This window comes from Salvia splendens, chromosome 5 (assembly GCF_004379255.2).
Source record: "Salvia splendens isolate huo1 chromosome 5, SspV2, whole genome shotgun sequence".
NCBI classification, from domain to species: domain Eukaryota; kingdom Viridiplantae; phylum Streptophyta; class Magnoliopsida; order Lamiales; family Lamiaceae; genus Salvia; species Salvia splendens.
In genome coordinates this window covers 7,592,688-7,610,880 of record NC_056036.1, presented here as the reverse complement: position 1 = coordinate 7,610,880, position 18,193 = coordinate 7,592,688, and the positions used below count along the sequence as shown (strand labels likewise).

Sequence of the window (18,193 nt, the reverse complement as noted above, 5' to 3'; positions counted from 1 at the left end):
TAGGACAAGGGAAAGTTCGATCCCGGCGACAAAAATCGCCAAATTAGAACACAAACCAAGTCCGGTCAAAGAAGTTTCCTTCATAAGATCAAAGACGAGTCCGGTCAAAGAAGCTTACTTCAAAGTCCAAATTCGAGTCCGATCAAAGAAGCTCACTTCAAAAGACCGATGACGAGCACGATGAAATTGTTTCGCAGAACTGTAAGTAAGCAGTGATAAAAGCGAAAGGAAAAAATTTCATTTATTAAATCTCGTTCGGCAGACAATTCAGCTCCCCTACGAGAAGGCATTACGCCATTACAAAGGACTATTCTACTGTCCTCGGTTGCTAAAGTTAAGCCACCTATCTGCAAAATCCTCTGGAAGCCGAGTTCGGTTGTTCCGAGCAGATGAAGAATAAGCAGGTCGACGAGATGCTATCCTCGACCCAACACCTCTTCCGCGAGCCCCAGAAGCTCTAACCCCTCGGCGATGAAGAGTCTCTGCAATAAGCATCTGCTGATCTTGCTCGCTCATAGTCACAACTCCTCGGCGAATTTCAGTCCGTCCCTGTCTTGACGATTCCGGTTGCTCCTGAGCCCGTTCTCGTCTTGACGTTTCCGGCTGTTCCGGAGTTCGTTGTTGACTTGGAGTAGGATTTTGAACAAGGGAACCAGAGGCTTGATCTGGAGTGCGAGCATCTGTTGGCGGGAAATGCCTAAGGAATCTCTCGATTGCGGGACGCCGGGAAAGAATGATGTCGTACCGAGAAGCCCAGCGCCGTAATGATTTCACAACTTGTTGGCAAGCCGAGCTCTCCAGCGCATTGTTCCTCCGGAGTACATGATATTCCTCCCACAGTTCGTCAACTCGACTCTGAACATCTGATATGGTCACTCCCCCGCGCACACGGATGTAATCCTCGTACGCAGTCCTCTCAGCAATGGTCGTATTCAGCTCGGCCTCCAGATCCTTCTTATCGGACTCTAAGTCCTTATTATCGGCCTCCAGCTTCACTAAACGAGCCAGAAGCTCGTCATTCTTCGTCTGATCGGCTATAGCTCTTTTCTCAGCTTCGTCTAAAGCCGAAGAGTACAGCCGTTTCCAGTGAAGTATCTCCATCTCCTTGAGTACAAAGCAGCTATATTAGTTCGGCAGCTGTACCGAGCAGATAGTAAAATACAACAGGAATAAAGGCGAGTACGAAAAGCTATACGAAGACAAGTGTAGAGAATTTTTCATTCACAAGGAAAATTTTTTACACTAGGGCTTCAAGGCCATTTTACAAGGAAGAAACTAGACTAAGAGAAGGGAGACGAAATCATACTCCGCCAGCTTCGTCTCCGGCTCCTCGGTCTGGTTCAGCTTCTTTCTCCTGAGCTACCTCAGCCTCGGCCTCGCATCCTGCCGGCCTCGCCTCCGCCTCCTGATCGGCTTCCTTCTCCGGATGCCCGGCCCGCTCGACTTCGGCCTCCTGCTGCAGCGGCTCGGCCTCACCCTCTCCGTCGTAAGTCGAAGCGGGTGAAACGGGTCCCACGGAGGCAAAGATAGCCTCCAGGTTCTCGTCCCGATCAGCTCGACAACTCCGGACTCGGTCTGCAGAAAGCAGGACCGAGGATGAAGCGAGCTCCTCAAGGAGCGGCAGATTCTGAAGCCGAGCTGCTATCTCTCGGCTGTACAGAGGCAACACGACGTCGGCCCCCTGCTCGCCCTTATCGTTAATTAGCCTTACCAGACTACCGACAAAGGCCGAGAACTGGCTGCTCAAAAAGAGTTTCTCCGTGTAAACACGGAGAGCTTCCCCCTGGGCAGCCACGGCGGCAGCCTCCTTCTGAGCCTCCCGGTGCTTCGTCTGCTCTTGCAGGATGATGAGCTGGTTTTTGGCTGACCGGGCTTCATCCTGAGCCGAGATCCTAGCAGCTCGGGCCCTCTCAAATTTGGCCTCAGCCTGTTCGGCCAGACTACGAGCAAGATGCAACTTCTTCTGCATCTCCTCGTAGTCGTGGGATGCTTTGGAGAGCTCCACGGAGACGAGCTTGGCTCTCTGAAGATGAACAAGGAAAAAACTCAACAGAATGGCCATCAAAAAATGTGGAAAAGAAGCCAAGTCAGAAAGCTTACCTCCACAAAATTCGTCGGCCATTGAAAAGGCTCAGGGACGTGTTCCGGGATGTCTGCAACCACCTCGGAGATGACCAGGTCTTTCCCCGGCACTCTTGGGGACTCATGAAATTTCCCCTCCCCTTTAGCCGAACACGGCTCCGGCTCTTTCGGATCCGAAGAAGAGGTTTTTTGCCTCTTCGGATTCTTCTCGGCTTCAGACGCCGAGCGAGGGGCTCTCTGCCTCTCCGGCTCCACAAGCTCGGAGGACTTTCGGATAGCCTTATTCAGCATGTACACTGCCAAAAAGCAAGAAAGCAAGGTTAGTTTTCGCCGCTAAAGCAGTAAAGCATAAAAAAGAAATCCTCACCCTCAGTTTCTTCGTCCGAAGACGAGATATTGAACACGAGGTCGCCCTTGACGAGCTCAGTTTCCGAGTATTGTTTCCTAATCATAGGAATCTTATTGAGCTCGCCCTCGAGCTCGGCCAACGGTTCTAACCGAGGATGAGGAATCACGGACTTCGGCCCTCTCCAGGGAAAGCCCGGAGCCGCTGTCCTATTATAAAAAAAGAAGCGGTTTTGCCATTTCGGCCACTTGGTTTTGCAGAATGCCCTAAAAGGCTGTAAGGGGATCAAGTAAAACCAAGATCCCTTCCTTTTAAATTGGAAAAAATTAAGGATTGCCCGCAGAGACAGATCCTTATCTAGCCTACGGAGTTCGGCAGCAAAAGCCGACAAGTGCCTCCAAGAATTCGGAGTCACCTGACCTAAAGGGAGTTGAAAAAAATCAAGAAGCTCTACAAAAGGTGGGGGAAGAGGGAAACGAAGCCCGCATTCTAAGCAGGCTTCGTAAACGGTGGCATAACCCTCCGGCGGGTCGTTAGCCCTATGATCATCGTCGGGAACCACCGCCTTCCCCCCGGGAAGAAGATATTTTTCGTGTAGAGATATCACGGTGTCCTTACTCAAGACGCTGTGAAAGTATTCTACAGTCTTCTCTCCGGACTCTTTCCGGCTAGAAGACCCCTTGCCCCCTTTCCTACCGCTACCTAACTCGGAAGAAGAAGAAGAAGACATGGTTCTTACTCTTTGCAAAATCTGAAGAAATTCTTGAAAGCGGAAGGAAATTTTTACGCAAAGGAGATAGAGTGCAGAAGAAGCAGTCGCAAAAGTGCTTCAATGATGAAGAAAGGAGGTATTTATCAGATTCGGCGAAGATTTCAAAATCGTCGCACCGTTTCGAATCCCACCTTTTCAGGATTCAACGGCCGGATTTTACTGTCGCATTTAATGCAGTCACGTGCAAGGCACGTCCCCTGACGTCAGCCTCCCCCGTACCTTTATCCAGAATGCCGAAGTGACTCGCTTCGCCGAAGTGATTCACTTCGTCTTTCGGGGGGGTAGTGATGGGGTGCGTACTAAACAAGCCCAACAGCAACAACGGCCCATCAGCCCAAAGCCCAAGGAAGAGTATGAGTTCGGCATTACCAAAGAGTTCGGCCTCAGCCTACAGCTCGGTAAAAGCCAACCAATCAAGCTCTGCTCTCAGGTCGGCATCAAGCTCTACTCTCAGATCGGCAACCAACGGCCCATCAGCCCAAAGCCCAAGGAAGAGTATGAGTTCGGCATTACCAAAGAGTTCGGCCTCAGCCTACAGCTCGGTAAAAGCCAACCAATCAAGCTCTGCTCTCAGGTCGGCATCAAGCTCTACTCTCAGATCGGCAACCAAAGCAGTTCGGTCTCAGTATTCGACCGAACAAGGAGTTAGTGGACCCATACAGGATTTCCACAACTTCCAACACACCCACTACCACGTGGTGTCAACTCAGGCCACGATCGTAGGCCATGACCTACGCTACATCCACGATCTTAGGCCATGACCTACACGACATCCACGACTTAGGGTGGTGATGCAAGCCACGATCTTAGTTCAATGTATAAATAGAACTTAGATCAGATAGAAAAAGGTTAAGCTCTCTAGAGATAAAATATCATATAGCAAGTCTGTGTTGTAAGCTGTAGAAAAACAGATCAAGCAATACAATCTTGCCCTCCCTTCTTCCCGTGGACGTAGATTTACTTCAGTAAATCGAACCACGTAAATTCTTTGTGTCGTGATCTTTACTCTCTACCTGCATTCATCACCATCAGAAATTCGCGGATCCATCACTCTGGTACTACAAACAAGCAGGCGTCTACTACCAAAGCATATGAAGGTAAGGGAAAAAAGAGGTCCCTCGACTCAGAGCTTATGGATTTCCTTGGCAACCTCCACGCTGAAACAAACTCCCATCTTGAGATGATTTCGACCCGCATTGGATATGAGTTTTACATGGGTAAAGCACGGCAGGAAATCTTTGACAAGCTCGGCATTGCTGAGGGTCTTACCTTGGCTCAATGCTATAAGCTGTGCAATATTTTAGGTGACAAGCATCAGTGTCTTGAAGTTTTTATTGGCATGCCACCCAATGCTCATCTCGGTTATCTTCTATGCCTTATTGAGGACGAACAGAAGGTTGGGTGACTGAATCAAATACTTTCATTTTGACTTTGAAACGCTGCCACTGTTTTATATATATATATATATATATATATATATATATATATATATATATATAGTGGAGTGCGATTTTCAGCTTTGCAGACTGCTAGTATTTTTGGGTATGTATTAACCTTAATTTCAGTGCTAGTGCACGAACAAATTAGTTTTTGTGTATGTATTAAGCTTATTTCCAGTACTAGTGCCTGGATAACTTAGTTTTTGTGTATGTATTCACTTCTTATTTCCAATGCTACTGCACAGATAACTCAATGGGTGTGGATCAGACCATGAACCTCAATCTTATTTTTTTTGTATTTGATCACATTGCAAATTTTCTCAGTCTCCAAACATGGATATTGCAGTGCCTTGTGTTGAAAAATGGCAGCAACGGACACACATGAGCCACTAAGAAGTATTGGCTTGTTAAACAAAGGAGATGAAAGTTTAATTCACAACACAGTTTAATTAAGGAGCTAACAACAACATCCCACCATACACAAACAAACATCGAGGTCCAATGACTACAATGGTGTCCATCCGTGAAGTGTGTGTTAAAATAAAACCACAAAAACTACAACAATACCCTATTATACTACCCTACCGTGCATCAAGTAATGAAACTTAGAACCACGTCATACCATCACACATCGTAGACACCATTATAACAGACCTAAATATATCGAAGCACACAAAACGGAAGCCATTGCACACTTTGAACTACCAAAACCACCGTTTCACGTATCATAACAAGACTTCACCCACCCAACTTGTGGGAGCTCATGGCCGCTTAACATTATGAGGCCACCACTTCATCGATGAGTTTGACCCGCAGGAACTTGCATGAGGTGACTTCAAGGCTGAAGGACCTCCCACTTCATGAGATGGTCCGGGTGGTTTGGGAAGCATCCTTCCCTTCTCCTCCCGATATCGCATATACCCGTCCGACCCTAGGTCTATTAAGTAGTCCCCATCCTCTGTAGCGGACTCGCGATCATTGGGCTCTGCATCTTCGTCGAACAACTTTCGGCAAACTTTTGGCCAGAGAACACGACCGGAGAGTTAACCTCTTCTTCTCCTTTGATGACATCATTGATTTTGATCGAATCAGAATGTATCACTTCGGTGTTGTCAGAGATGACGACCACCGTTGTCTAGCCCTCAACCTTTACGTCATCTAACCTAAACACACATGCGAGGAGTGCGTAAATGGGTTCTTCCTGTTAGAAATACGCACTCGCGTAGGCGTTCATCTACATTCAACAACATGTTACAGACTTGCGATCATTAGGTGATTTTGTATACAGACTTGACAAGTGCAAAAGAAACAATACCTTCAACATCTTCTCCCATGAATCAGCAGGTGCCACGACAACTTTCATGGGTGCGTCCAGGTACGCACCTTGGATGCGGAGGACGACTTTGAACGTGTAGTACCGCTTCCGCAAAAGGTCCACCCCATCCTTAAGCTCAAGCTCGGAGAAAATGACACTTGCTTTGTCCTTCATCCACTCCGCGGCCGTAGGTAGGAACCACGAAGGGACGACGGACTTTGACCATTGTGTCTCTCCCTTCAACATGATGAGGCAGTCCACCAATACGCCGTCACATGCCGGAGACCATTTTCCTTTGTAGAAGAAATCTGATAGAGGTGGGATGCTCATCTTTGTGTTTAGCGTTGGTGTGAATCGTGCTCAAGTGTGTGAAGTTAGCTAAGCAACTTCTGTATTTAAAAGGGATGAAGGTGATTAATGATGATTGACATTTATCTACCCTTTCCAGCTTTGCATCGCCATACCCTTTATTAATGAGGAGGATCGCATCAACTGCAGCCAACGGTCATTGAGATTTCCCCCGACTAATAGAGTTGATTTGGTCTAGATTCACTTCAATGAAATTTCAAATCAAGTAAATAAATGAGTAGCTTAGACAATGCAAGTGCTGCTTTGAGTGGGTAATTTTCCTTTGGGAATTTAATCAAAAAAATTATGCAAACATATATCAAGTAAATAAATGAATTCACTCGCAAGTATAGATTCCAATTATAATAACTGTTGGTTTTGCAGCGGAAATCAATTTAGTTTGATTGAACGATTTACATCTAAACATGCTTTCATCCGATTGTAAACTAGAAACATGTTCAAACAAGCATATAATCACAGATCATACTGAATATATATGCAATTAAATACAACGATTTACCGTATGAATTCAAGTAATTGAATTCGAACTCATTCTTCAATCGTCTCTACCACGGATCTTCTGATCTGTTCCCTTTAACTTGGAATTGACCTTTGTGTGGGCAAAGCTTGTCAAACCCTCAAAAGCTGGAGAAGAATTTGAAGAGAGAAATCTCTACCAAAAAAATGCAGAGAATGAATTTTACGCTGGAATTCATTATCTGTCTTCTCTTCTTCTCCCTTTTATAATAAGTTAATTATTTTGGGCCAGACCAGGGATCCGTGGAGGATTGGATTGGGCCACAGTTCAGGCTTTCACTAATTAAATTAAAATCAATTTAATTCAAGCTCAAACTTAAATATTATTATCATCCACTATAGATATAATATTGACTGCCCGTCCAAACCGAAATTACGAGCATTCCGGGACTTCCTCTTTAATTAAATCATTTCCCATGTTAAAGATATAAATATCCATTAATTAATATCAAGTCTGCTATCTGACTATTATTAATTAATTTCTTTTTCCAAGAGTGGTCTAGTTTAGAAATATTATTTATTATTCATGGAATAAATTCCAACTGGCCAGTTTTCTGAATAATAAAACTTTTTTCTAAACACCTCTTGAGGATATTATCATACTGGCCTCTCCCAGCACACGATTCATTGCAATAACAATACTAGCACCACTTAGACATTAATGATCATTACCCAATCTATCAGGATTCTTGGGCAACGAAATTCCCTCACCATTTGATAAGTCAAAGTAGTTTTCAATTAATATCGTATGCTCAATGTTATGTCAACAATGATTAAGAAACGACAATCACCGAGACCTCGTCTTTCAGTAAATAGCCAAGAAAGACTTATCTCACTGTTTGATCCTTTCAGTGCTATACCACACCGACGTCGTTCATTTCCTTAGGTAAGGAAACTTTCGGACTGACGTCGCAACCTTTCACGATAGGTAGTCAAAGCCTATCTAGGTTGTGAAACAGTTTTTCTTCTGCATGAACTGACAAGTTACCTACTGTGAACGCCGCTCACAACTCGTCTACTATGCAGAAGACTTAGACTCATTTTGCTTAAACTATGTATTTAAATGGAAAACACATTTCAACATCTCATAAATACATAAGCAATACATAAGCAAAATACATTGTAACAAAATATTATTTCTCATAAAATGGTAACAAATGGATAAAAGAGTTATTACATATACAAGCATTCGAAAGATGCTTTCAGTATACTAAACTCTAACAATAACTACTGCAACATATATACATTCCAATTATAATAACTACTACAACATATTTAATGCAGCTCCAATAAACATAAAATTATAATATTATATATTATATATTATCATATACCAAAATAGTTGATGCACCACAAGAAGTGTTCATACAAAATAGTTATATATCCAACACACTGATCACATTGGCTCTGATTCAGGTACATCTTCAGCTCGTTTCCCTCTTTCAGTCTGGAGATTCCAGCTTCGATGCATGGTGTCTGAGGCCACCTCGTCATACCACTTAAAAGACCCCGGATGCTTCCCGTTCACTGGACACTTCAAGTAATATCGTCCAGCATTCTGGGCTGACTTCCCAGCACACCTAAGTACCATCCTCCCGTAACCGCAAACACATTCCGGCGTTTCTCCTTTGGGATTCATCGTGCTGTCAAAAAATCAGATAGAACCATATATCTAGATCATCATCAACAATTAATTTAAGCAAATGAGTAGGTGTTCATAGAGCAGCAAATGACATAATCAACAAATTATATAGTGCCTAGGGATACAAATAGATCATTTAGAAATAGTTTAACAAGTCATCCAAGTCACGTGTTTTGAAACAAGTCATTCATCTGTTATTCCACATGTTGAGTGCTACACTATCTCGGAACTGAGTCCATTCTGAAGAGGGCTCGATATATTCAACATACTCCCCGACGATGTTGTCTTCCTCTGTGTTCGCGGTAAAGTTGTTTGTGTCTAGTTCAAGTTCTACCAAGTCCACCTCTATTTCACGTCGAATAAAATTGTGGAGCAAAAAAAAGGCCATGATTAGGCGGATTTGTGTCTGTACATGATAAAAGGAAGAGCTCTTTAGAATTCCCCACCGTATTTTTAAGACTCCAAAGGCACGGTCGATCACATTTCGTGCCTTGGTATGCCGCATGTTGAATATTTCCTTCGTGTTTTGGGGAGTCTCAGTGCTGGGACCCCACTCTTTCAGATGATAGCGTACTCCCTTATATGGCGTTAGGAATTCATTGCAATTCGCATAAGCATTATCGCAAAGGTAATAGCAACCTACAAAATAAAAAATGGAAAGGACTTGAAGTTACATATTGTGGTTAGGTAAAATGAATACATCCAAGAATGACTTGATTAGAAGTGCTACCTTGAGGTACTTTAAGCCCATCGGGATGTGAAACTGCATCCCTCAGAACACGGGAGTAGCCTGCGGAGCCTTCCCAACCTGGGAGCAAGTACACAAACTGCATTTGACGATCTCACACAGCAAGAACATTAGTTGCTATTTGACCATTCCTTGTTCTATACAGTGGTTTGTCATCGTTGCGGACTAAGACATTAATATAGATGTCGTCAAGCGCACCGAAACAACCCCGAGTTTAACAAATAAAACACAGTTAGACATTAACAAATAAGTCGGTGGCACGTCATGGTCATATCGCCTAATTGGAAATTATACACAAAATAAACACTTGTCATTGTAATACCTTAAACCACTTCCAGCGGTTGTCGGTGCAATCATCCGGAACAGGAACAGGCTTCGAAAGAAGAACAAGATGCAGGCTAAGTACAACAACAAGAACCTTGTTGACATAATACGATACAGTTCCACCCGAATGCCAAAAAGTAGTTCTAACAACTCGATTCTTTTTATGGTGTGCCAATACAGACAAAAATATATCGGTCTCCTCATTTTCCTACGGTCAGCCCCCCCTGAGAAAGTAAACGACACAACCTACCAAACGTGTTACGGTCCATGCGTAGATTGGATACACACGCAGAATTTGTCAAGTCCAAAAGTCTGTCTAAATACTTCAACTGGGTAGGGATCCTGGTTAGAACACTGTGTCGCCAAGCATGCACAAATTTGGCGCCTTTCACGTCTAGGCCGGACACTGATGTAATGATTTAACAGTCTTGTGGTTTATGTACGATAGAGGAGCATAATGTCCTCGAGCAACAAGCATAGTCGCATATATTTGGTGGACAAAGGACTCGTCGACATCGAGCGAGTAAGCAACTGACCTTATATAAAAACAAAGTACAGGCAAATTGTATAATTTTCAACACAGCAACAAAATACTCTTGCACCCATAAATAAAAAATCGTTGACAGTGGATGGTGGGCTGAACACAAACTGTAATTTCTGATCTACCCAAAGTGGGGTCATGTAGTAACCTAATTACAACTCACAAGTGCATATATGGTATGCAAGAAAATGATAATAACCGAGAAATCAACGCGGTGGCATCAATTTTTATACAAGTAATGAAATGTAAAAAATTATTTGTACCTAGGAAACAAGGGATGAGTAAGTAGCACCAATGATGTGATCGAGGCCTACACTTTGTAAACTTTCCTGAATGGTTGCGACTGAGATCTATTTCAAATGTCGAGAAACACCAACAAATTGTGGGAAGTGTTAAAACAGATTTCGACCAAAATATCTTTCCAAGGAATAGCTAAAAGAAATCATATTTTCTTTTAGGTGACCAAGGCCTTACTTACGGAGCTAATCGAAAGGGAACAATGGACATCAGCGCCACTCGGTAAACTTGTGACGTCGGGGGAAAGCAAAACTCCGACAACTTTGTATTTCACTGGACCGATATTTTGAGTTGATTTGAATGAGGCGAATCAGAGATCTGGGTTGGCGTGCCTTTTTGTGAAAGCACCTGCGAATGAGGAGGAGCTATATCAATTTTGGGGGTGATTTGAAAATAACAGGGGCAAAAGGGTAATCTTTGGTACAAATCTGGATTCGAAATCCAAGGCAAGAAATAAAAAGCAGCTCATTCGGCTGTTTTGAATTAGACGCATTCTCCACTTGAACAGTGCGGGCCCATATATTATCAGCGGGCTCTACAAAAATTAATGGGGTAACCTTAACAGCCACCAACTCCAAGAATTACACCCGTATCTGCCCATATTTGCACATCTATTGTAACTTGAACACGCCCTTATATTAACTACTCCCTTCGTTCCTCTGTAGTAGAGGCGTTTCATTTTGAGCACTTATTTTAAAAAAATGATAATAAATAGTTAAAGTGTAGAGAGAGTAAAATAAGAGAGAATAATATAGATAAGAGTATTCTCTATATTATTCTATCTCTTACATTACTTTTTCTATACTTTAACTATTTATTATTATTTTTTCAAAACGAGTGATGAAAATGAAACGTCTCTACTGCATAGGGATTATATTATTCTATCTGTTATGTTACTTGTTGTATACTTTAACTATTTATTATTATTTTTCCAAACTACTGAAAATGAAACGCATCTACTTCTTAGGGGGGATAATTACATGTTTTATACAAAATGTTTCACATTTGTTTCAATTTAGTACAAAAAGTATTAAGTTTACGTATTTCATACAAAAAGTTTACCTAGTGTTTTAAATTAATGCATTTCGTCAAATCCGACTAACATAGTTAATTCTACTTACATCATACATACAAAATGTTTCACTAATGTTTCAAATTAGTACAAAATGTTTTAATTTTATATGAATCATATCATTAGTGTTTTAAGTTAATACATTTCGTTAAATATTTTAAACACGGTTAGTTAGTTTTGTAATCTGTCCAACTTATCAACATAATAGGAATAATAATTAGAGATTTAATACAATTAATCACTCCAAAAAAATAACAGTCAATATCATTTCTTCTAGCAATTGCTCGTGGTTTAAAAAAGTTTGTCTCTCAATATTCTACTTTTTTATTGTATTCTTTATAGAACATATATAAAATAAGTCCATATTTCATTTTCACAAAATGGTAAATTTAGCTTCGAACAATCAATAAGTATTTAACTTTTATGAAAAAGAGTCAATATTCTTTTGGTTTTATTCTCCATTGTTACGTTAGAAAGCTTCGAACAATAAAATGCAATTCGCTAATTTGATGGAAAAGAGTGGTGATTTGTTTTTTCTATATATTTTTCATTTTTTTTGAGTAATAAAAGTAATATTATTTGAAATAATTAATGTATAATTTAAAATTTTTTGTACGAATGTGAAACATTGGTGAAACTTTTTGTATGTATGATGTAATTGGAATTAACGGTGTTAGTAGGAAATTGACGGATGTATAGTTTTGAAATACTAGGTAAACTTTATGTACGAAATACGTAAACTTAATACCTTTTGTACTAAATTAAAACAAATATGAAACATTTTGAATGAAATACTCCCTCCGTCCCGTGCTACTCGCACGTTTGCTTTTCGGCTCGTCACAAAGTCCTTACACTATTTATAATTTAAGTTAGAATTAATGCATTTAATTAATATGTTAGTTTAAGTTAAGAGCTCTTTTATTAAGTGATGTCTCATTACACTTAAAATTCTTTTTTAATTAAATAAAAAAATCAATCCCAAATTTACGGCCTAAAATGAAAAGTGCGAGTAGCATGGACGGAGGGGGTATGTAATTACGATGAGAGAGTATATCTTCTTCAACAATATACCTGTCGAAGATACTTTATCAACCATTCTAGGTGCGCAGATGAGAAAAGCCATCTTTAAACCCTATTCCGCCGCCTTCTTCATCAAAATCCACACCTCCCCAATTGTATCCTCCCTCAAATTCTCATCCTCATGCACTCCTCTACCGCCGCCAGAATGGGTGCACCCCTTCACCGACCTCTCCGACGTCATCTCCGCCGCCGACCGGCAAACCTCCCCGTGGCTCCCCAAAATCCACCACCTTTTGCAAAACACCATCAATTTCGAGCAGGATTTAACCATCTTCTGCGATAAATACCTAATCAGACTCCCGCCCCCTTTCACCGCCCACATTCTCAAGACCTTCAGCCAGCTCCCGAACCGGGCCGAGATCGCGTTCCGGTTCTTCAATTGGGCCGGTGAGCAGAAAGGGTACTCTCACAATCTCGAATGCTTCGTTCAATTGATCGAAATTTTGTGTTTGGAGGGCGATTTCGTGACGGCTAGGTCAGCTTTCGATGAGATGAAAATTAGGGGCTTTTTGATGAATTCAGTGGCTGCCAATTCCCTAATTAGAAGCTTTGGCAATGGGGGAATGGTGGAGGAGCTTCTGTGGGTGTGGAAGAGAATGAAGGATAGTGGGATTGAACCCTCATTGTATACATACAATTTCTTGATGAATGGCCTTGTGAATTGTATGTATATTGAGTCTGCAGAGAGGGTTTTGGAGGTGATGAAGAAGGGGAGGGTGAAGCCAGACGTCGTGACGTACAACACCATGATCAAAGGCTACTGTAAATCAGGGAATCTGAGGAAGGCCATTGATGAGTTTGAAGCTATGGAGGTGAAAAATGTGGCTGCGGATAAGATCACTTTCTTGACTCTGATGCAGGCTTGTTATGCAAAGGGGGATTATCATCTGTGCTCGAGGCTTTACAACGAGATGCGGGATAAACAGGTTGAGATCCCTCCCCATGCGTATAGCTTGGTGATCGGAGGGCTCTGCAAGGAGGGGAAGGCGATGGAGGGGCACGCCGTGTTTGAGAGCATGATTGGGGCGGGCTGTGAGGTGAATATGGCTGTGTACACGGCCTTGATTGATGCGTATGCGAAGAATGGGAGCTTGGACGTGGCGATGGAGCTGTTCAGGAGTATGCAGAGGGATGGTCTTGTTGCAGATGAGGTTACCTATGGTGTGATTGTGAATGGCTTGTGCAAGAATGGGAGGTTGGAGGAGGCGTTGGAGTGGTTCGACTATTGCAAACGGGAGGGTGTGGCTGTTAATGCCATGTTGTATTCGAGCCTCATTGATGGCCTTGGGAAGGCGGGGCGTGTTGAGGAGGCGGGGAGGCTGTTTGAGGAGATGACCGGGAGCGGCTGCCCGAGAGACTCCTATTGCTATAACGCGCTCATTGATGCGCTGGCGAAGAAGGGAAAGGTGGAGGAGGCGGTGGCGCTGTTCGAGAGGATGGAGGAGGAAGGGTGTGATCCGACCGTGTACACGTACACCATCTTGATAGATGGCTTGTTTAAGCAACATAGGAATGAGGAAGGTTTGAAGGTGTGGGAGGCGATGATCGAGAAGGGGATCACACCCACGGCCGCCTCGTTTAGGGCCCTAGCAACGGGTCTGTGTTTGTCAGGGAAGGTGGCGAGGGCGTGCAAGATATTGGACGAGCTGGCGCCGATGGGGGTTGTGTTGGACAGTGCTTTTGAGGATATGATCAACGTGTTGTGTAAGGTGGGGCGGGTGGTGGAGGCGTGCAGGCTGGCCGACGGGGTGGTGGATCGCGGTCGGGAGATTCCAGGGAGGGTTAGGACTGTGATGATCAACGCTTTGAGGAAGGCGGGAAATGCGGATTTGGCTATGAAGTTGATGCACAGCAAGATTGGAATAGGGTATGATAGGGTAAAAAGCGTCAAGAAACGAGTGAAGTTTCGAAATTTGGTTGAGAGGTGAATATGTCTTGCTTGATTTGCAAGTGTTTTATTCATGATGGTGTCATTTTTTAAAAATTAAATCAACATATATCAATCACAGTCAAAACTGAAATACTTATAATATGAAGTAGCAACTCGTAAGCTTCTTTTGGACATATTTTTTGTTTGAGACGTATGTTGAAATTTGAACATATAATTAGGGATGTCAATTGGGCCGGCCCGTCGGGTTTCGGGCCAACCCTACTCGGGTTGCGGGTCAATCGGGTGCGGGCTAATCGGGTTGTGATTTCTTTCGGGTTATAAAAGCTCAGCCCTAACCCTAAAAGCTCGGATTTCGGGCTAGCCCAGCGGGTTAATCGGGTTGCTACCGATAATATTAACATGCGATAAATCCAATAAATAATGATTAAAATTACTAATATTCATACAAGGTAAAACATTTAATTATGATATATTTGAGATATATGCTTAAACTCAATCATAAACATGATCAAATACTAATATTTGAGATATTTCATAGAATTTTAATGCATGTTTTAGAAATTAAATTTTTTTTTGTGTTGAAGTTTTTAATTTATTTATCAATTATTATATTAATAAAGATTCAATATATAATTTGTATATTTAATATAAAATTGAAAGTTATTTTTTTAGTTAAAATTAATCAATGAAATGTCGAATTAGGAGTAAAAAATAGAATAATAGAAATTTTATCGGGTTTTCGGGTCTGGCCCTAATGGATTGCGGGTTAATCGGGTGCGGGCTAATCGGATTTTGATTTTATCAGGCTACAAATTTTCAACCCTAACCCTATAAATTTGACGGGCTATTCGGACCAGCCCACGGGTTACGGGCTACATAGACATCCCTACATATAATTATGCGAATCAACTTAAATGCTTGGAATTGTACAAAAATTTCAATAACTCACATTTTATTCACACAACAAATGAAGACAACGGAAGGTTAAAATTCGAATCCCATTAAATGTAAAACCGTAATCAATAGTAGGATGGCAAGTTGGAGAGAGTGAGTTTCAACCTTCTCTCCAAGACGAGTGACTGCACCACACAGGCGTTCGTGTGCGGCGCTCTAGTTGTCTAAAGCTACAAGGCAGCCGATATAACCATCTTCGTCGTCTCATGTATGTAGTTTCTACACAAAAGTGTTTTTGACTCTGTTATATGATGCAACCACGGATGAAAAACTTCAATGAATCAGATTTACATGTTACAGCATGATGAAGATGGTCTACCTCATCACCTCATAAGCAGACGGAACGTCGTGCAACGGGTGCCCCTTGAGATTTCTTTCGATAATCCTCCTCGCGAGAGAGACCTGCTTACCAACAGCGAAAATAAAGGCTTTTCCCGCACCTCCAGCACCTCGGGCTGTTCGTCCCACACGGCGCACATATTCACTTGGATCCCGGGGGAAATCAAAGAGTACTACATGATCGACCCCAGCAAAGTCGATTCCTCGGGATGCTCTGGAAGACAGAATGAGTCAGTCGCTTCTTCTAGTATTCTCATCAATCAAAGCCATAAGTTAAAATAAAGTTCTAACCTATCTGTGCAAACCAAGAACAAGGACATATTCTTCGATGGGGTGCCACGAAATTCCTCTATATTTCCAAGTCCTGTTTCTTGGTCTAAAGCAGCGTGGAAGGGTAACCTTCACATGTATTTCTTTACGATCAAAACGTTTTAATGCATTTTCAACTTTTCTACATGTCTCGATCTGTTATCACATAAGAAACAACCTTTTCAGACTACAATAAAGAAAGAAAGTACTATTGGATGTTGCTATTGCCAATGAGATCTTGAATCTACCTTGTTGCAGAACACAATTGTCTTTGTCACCGGACTTTCCCCCACAAGTTGAAGAAGAGCATTTTTCTTGTTGAGAAAAGCTGTATCAGGATATTTTTTCAGCTCTTTCATCTCCGCTGCAATCTACGAGAAACTGAACGCAAAAATTTAATCAGAGTAGTACAAAAACAGGTGAAAGTTCGAGTAATGTAGCAGATTACATCTTAGAACTTTGAGTTCTAATGCTGATTTACAACGTATTAACATGAAGGTAAAAAAAACAAAATATTTCAGTACCTCCTCCAGTCTGGAGCTGGTGCGATGCACACCAGGACCCATTATAACCTCGCAATCAGGGAAAACCTCAACCAGTTTGTTGTATATTTCCACAGGTAAGGTGGCGGTTACAAATAGATATTGGGCAGTGACAGGTGCCAAGTCAACCAAAGTTTGTAATGCAAGCTCAAAATCTTCATCATTGTAGAGCATATCTACCTCATCTAATATGGCACTGGAGAACCCAAAAAATATGAATTAAAATTTTCCCATAAAACTCACTCAACTCAAATTCCAGTTATAAATTATTTTTAGAGGTATTGCACGATCAGTAGAAGAGTCGAACCTTTTAATATCAGACAATTGCAGGTGGCCCTCGTTTACTAGAAACGTGAAGCGTCCAGGAGTAGCAATCATAACATCTATTCCCTGTTTAAGACTCTCCAGTTGAGTTTTCTGCCGAAAACCACCAGTGGCAACCATAGATCGGAAAGGGACACCAACTTTTGAGAGTGAACGACAAACATTCAAAACCTAAAAATGTACCCTTGATGTGAAAAAATCATCCATATAGCGGATAAATCTTCTACTGTTATCAATATTGTCATACCTGAGAAGCCAAATCAGCAGTAGGGACCAGTATTACAACTCGGGGATTTTGCGACTTTGATTTGCTAAGTCCTTCGATTTCTTCTTGTCTAAGTCGCTGCACTAGTGGTATCAGATATGACAAAGTTTTACCAGATCCACTCTGATCAGATATTATACAACTCTTCCCACCTATGACCGAATCAAATGCCATTGCCTGCAATACCGTTATCTCAAATTGTAAAGACATGTTAAAATTCAAACGAATGCAGAACACAATATTAAACATATCATTTTATTCGTGTGATACACTCTGCAACCATTGTTACATTCCTTTACAAATCAAATGAAAGTTCAACATCCAGAAGAGTGAGCCAATGACAGCAACTTGAAGCAGGTCTTTGATTAGTCATTGTTCCCCCTCAAGAACAAGAAAGATTCACAATGTTTGGACTTTAGGTCCAAAAAATGTTAATACTATTCTGGTCGGTGTATATTTATCCTATTAACTTAATAGGATAATCATATACACCGACCAGACTACAAGAACATGCAAGCAGAAGTACAAGGATAAGGAATAAAAGAAGAAAGGTAAATAAAACAAGTAGAAATATGGAAAACTCGGATTGACATCACAAGAGAAGACGGTCATTAATCAAAGACGAGAACAAAATCAAAGTACAACATAAAGCACCAACAGGTCAAGCAGATTTAATATCTTGAGGACGAGGGAGTAATTGATTGATTAATAATTCATTACAAAAATGAAAGTATCATTGTTGAATAAAACTTCGCTATTCAATTAATCTATAACAAATGAAATCAACATTGTTCAAGCAAACATCTCAATTCATTTAATCTATCACATGTCCTGTCAAGATTATTTAATCATTTGACCTCTATAGACCACAATCGTAATTATTGCATGTACATTATCTCAAAAGAATTTCATAATTCAAAAATGAATATACATTCAAATCAAATGTCCTTATATATAGAATAGGTGCACCAAAAAATAATAGGTACAAACGAGACATGGTGGTAGGAATATGTGATCCTTCTAATT

At 41.6% G+C, this 18,193-nt stretch overlaps 3 protein-coding genes across 8 annotated transcripts; 1 reads left to right on the top strand and 2 right to left on the bottom strand.

Moving 5' to 3' along the window:
- Nucleotides 1–8,129: 8,129 nt before the first annotated feature.
- Nucleotides 8,130–10,794, bottom strand: LOC121803013. 6 transcript variants are annotated; one of them, XR_006050890.1, is made up of 4 exons: nucleotides 10,573–10,794; nucleotides 9,212–10,444; nucleotides 8,928–9,120; nucleotides 8,130–8,826 (listed from the first exon to the last, which is right to left on the bottom strand). XR_006050890.1 is itself a non-coding variant. In XM_042202715.1 (4 exons), the coding sequence occupies exons 2-4, from the start codon at nucleotides 9,312–9,314 to the stop codon at nucleotides 8,236–8,238; spliced, it is 543 nt and encodes a 180-aa protein (XP_042058649.1). In that variant the 5' UTR covers nucleotides 9,315–10,444; nucleotides 10,573–10,794; the 3' UTR covers nucleotides 8,130–8,235. The 6 variants fall into 6 exon arrangements, 2 of the variants coding, with proteins under 2 accessions (XP_042058649.1, XP_042058648.1); XR_006050891.1 differs by having other exon boundaries at nucleotides 8,130–9,120; nucleotides 9,212–9,394; nucleotides 9,552–10,444; XR_006050892.1 differs by having other exon boundaries at nucleotides 8,130–9,120; nucleotides 9,212–10,089; nucleotides 10,358–10,444.
- Nucleotides 10,795–12,544: 1,750 nt separating this feature from the next.
- LOC121805285 (pentatricopeptide repeat-containing protein At1g03560, mitochondrial-like) lies at nucleotides 12,545–14,607 on the top strand. The gene has a single exon (XM_042205090.1). The coding sequence runs from the start codon at nucleotides 12,573–12,575 to the stop codon at nucleotides 14,469–14,471; it is 1,899 nt and encodes a 632-aa protein (XP_042061024.1). The 5' UTR covers nucleotides 12,545–12,572; the 3' UTR covers nucleotides 14,472–14,607.
- Nucleotides 14,608–15,369: 762 nt separating this feature from the next.
- LOC121802607 (DEAD-box ATP-dependent RNA helicase 50-like) lies at nucleotides 15,370–17,978 on the bottom strand. The gene is given in 9 exon segments (XM_042202288.1): nucleotides 15,370–15,607; nucleotides 15,708–15,941; nucleotides 16,019–16,126; nucleotides 16,128–16,192; nucleotides 16,285–16,380; nucleotides 16,382–16,417; nucleotides 16,561–16,774; nucleotides 16,886–17,073; nucleotides 17,150–17,978. Coding segments are annotated over 9 exon segments (1,257 nt in total). The 5' UTR covers nucleotides 17,417–17,978; the 3' UTR covers nucleotides 15,370–15,558.
- Between the last annotated feature and the right edge of the window lie 215 nt (nucleotides 17,979–18,193).

Excerpts from the sequence above, each read along its gene's own strand:
- LOC121803013 (XM_042202714.1), bottom strand. The coding sequence starts at position 9,314 with ATGCAGTTTGTGTACTTGCTCCCAGGTTGGGAAGGCTCCGCAGGCTAC. Across the intron at positions 9,121-9,211 it reads TGGGCTTAAAGTACCTCAAG|GTTGCTATTACCTTTGCGAT; the intron begins GTAGCACTTCTA and ends TTTATTTTGTAG.
- LOC121805285 (XM_042205090.1), top strand. The coding sequence starts at position 12,573 with ATGAGAAAAGCCATCTTTAAACCCTATTCCGCCGCCTTCTTCATCAAA.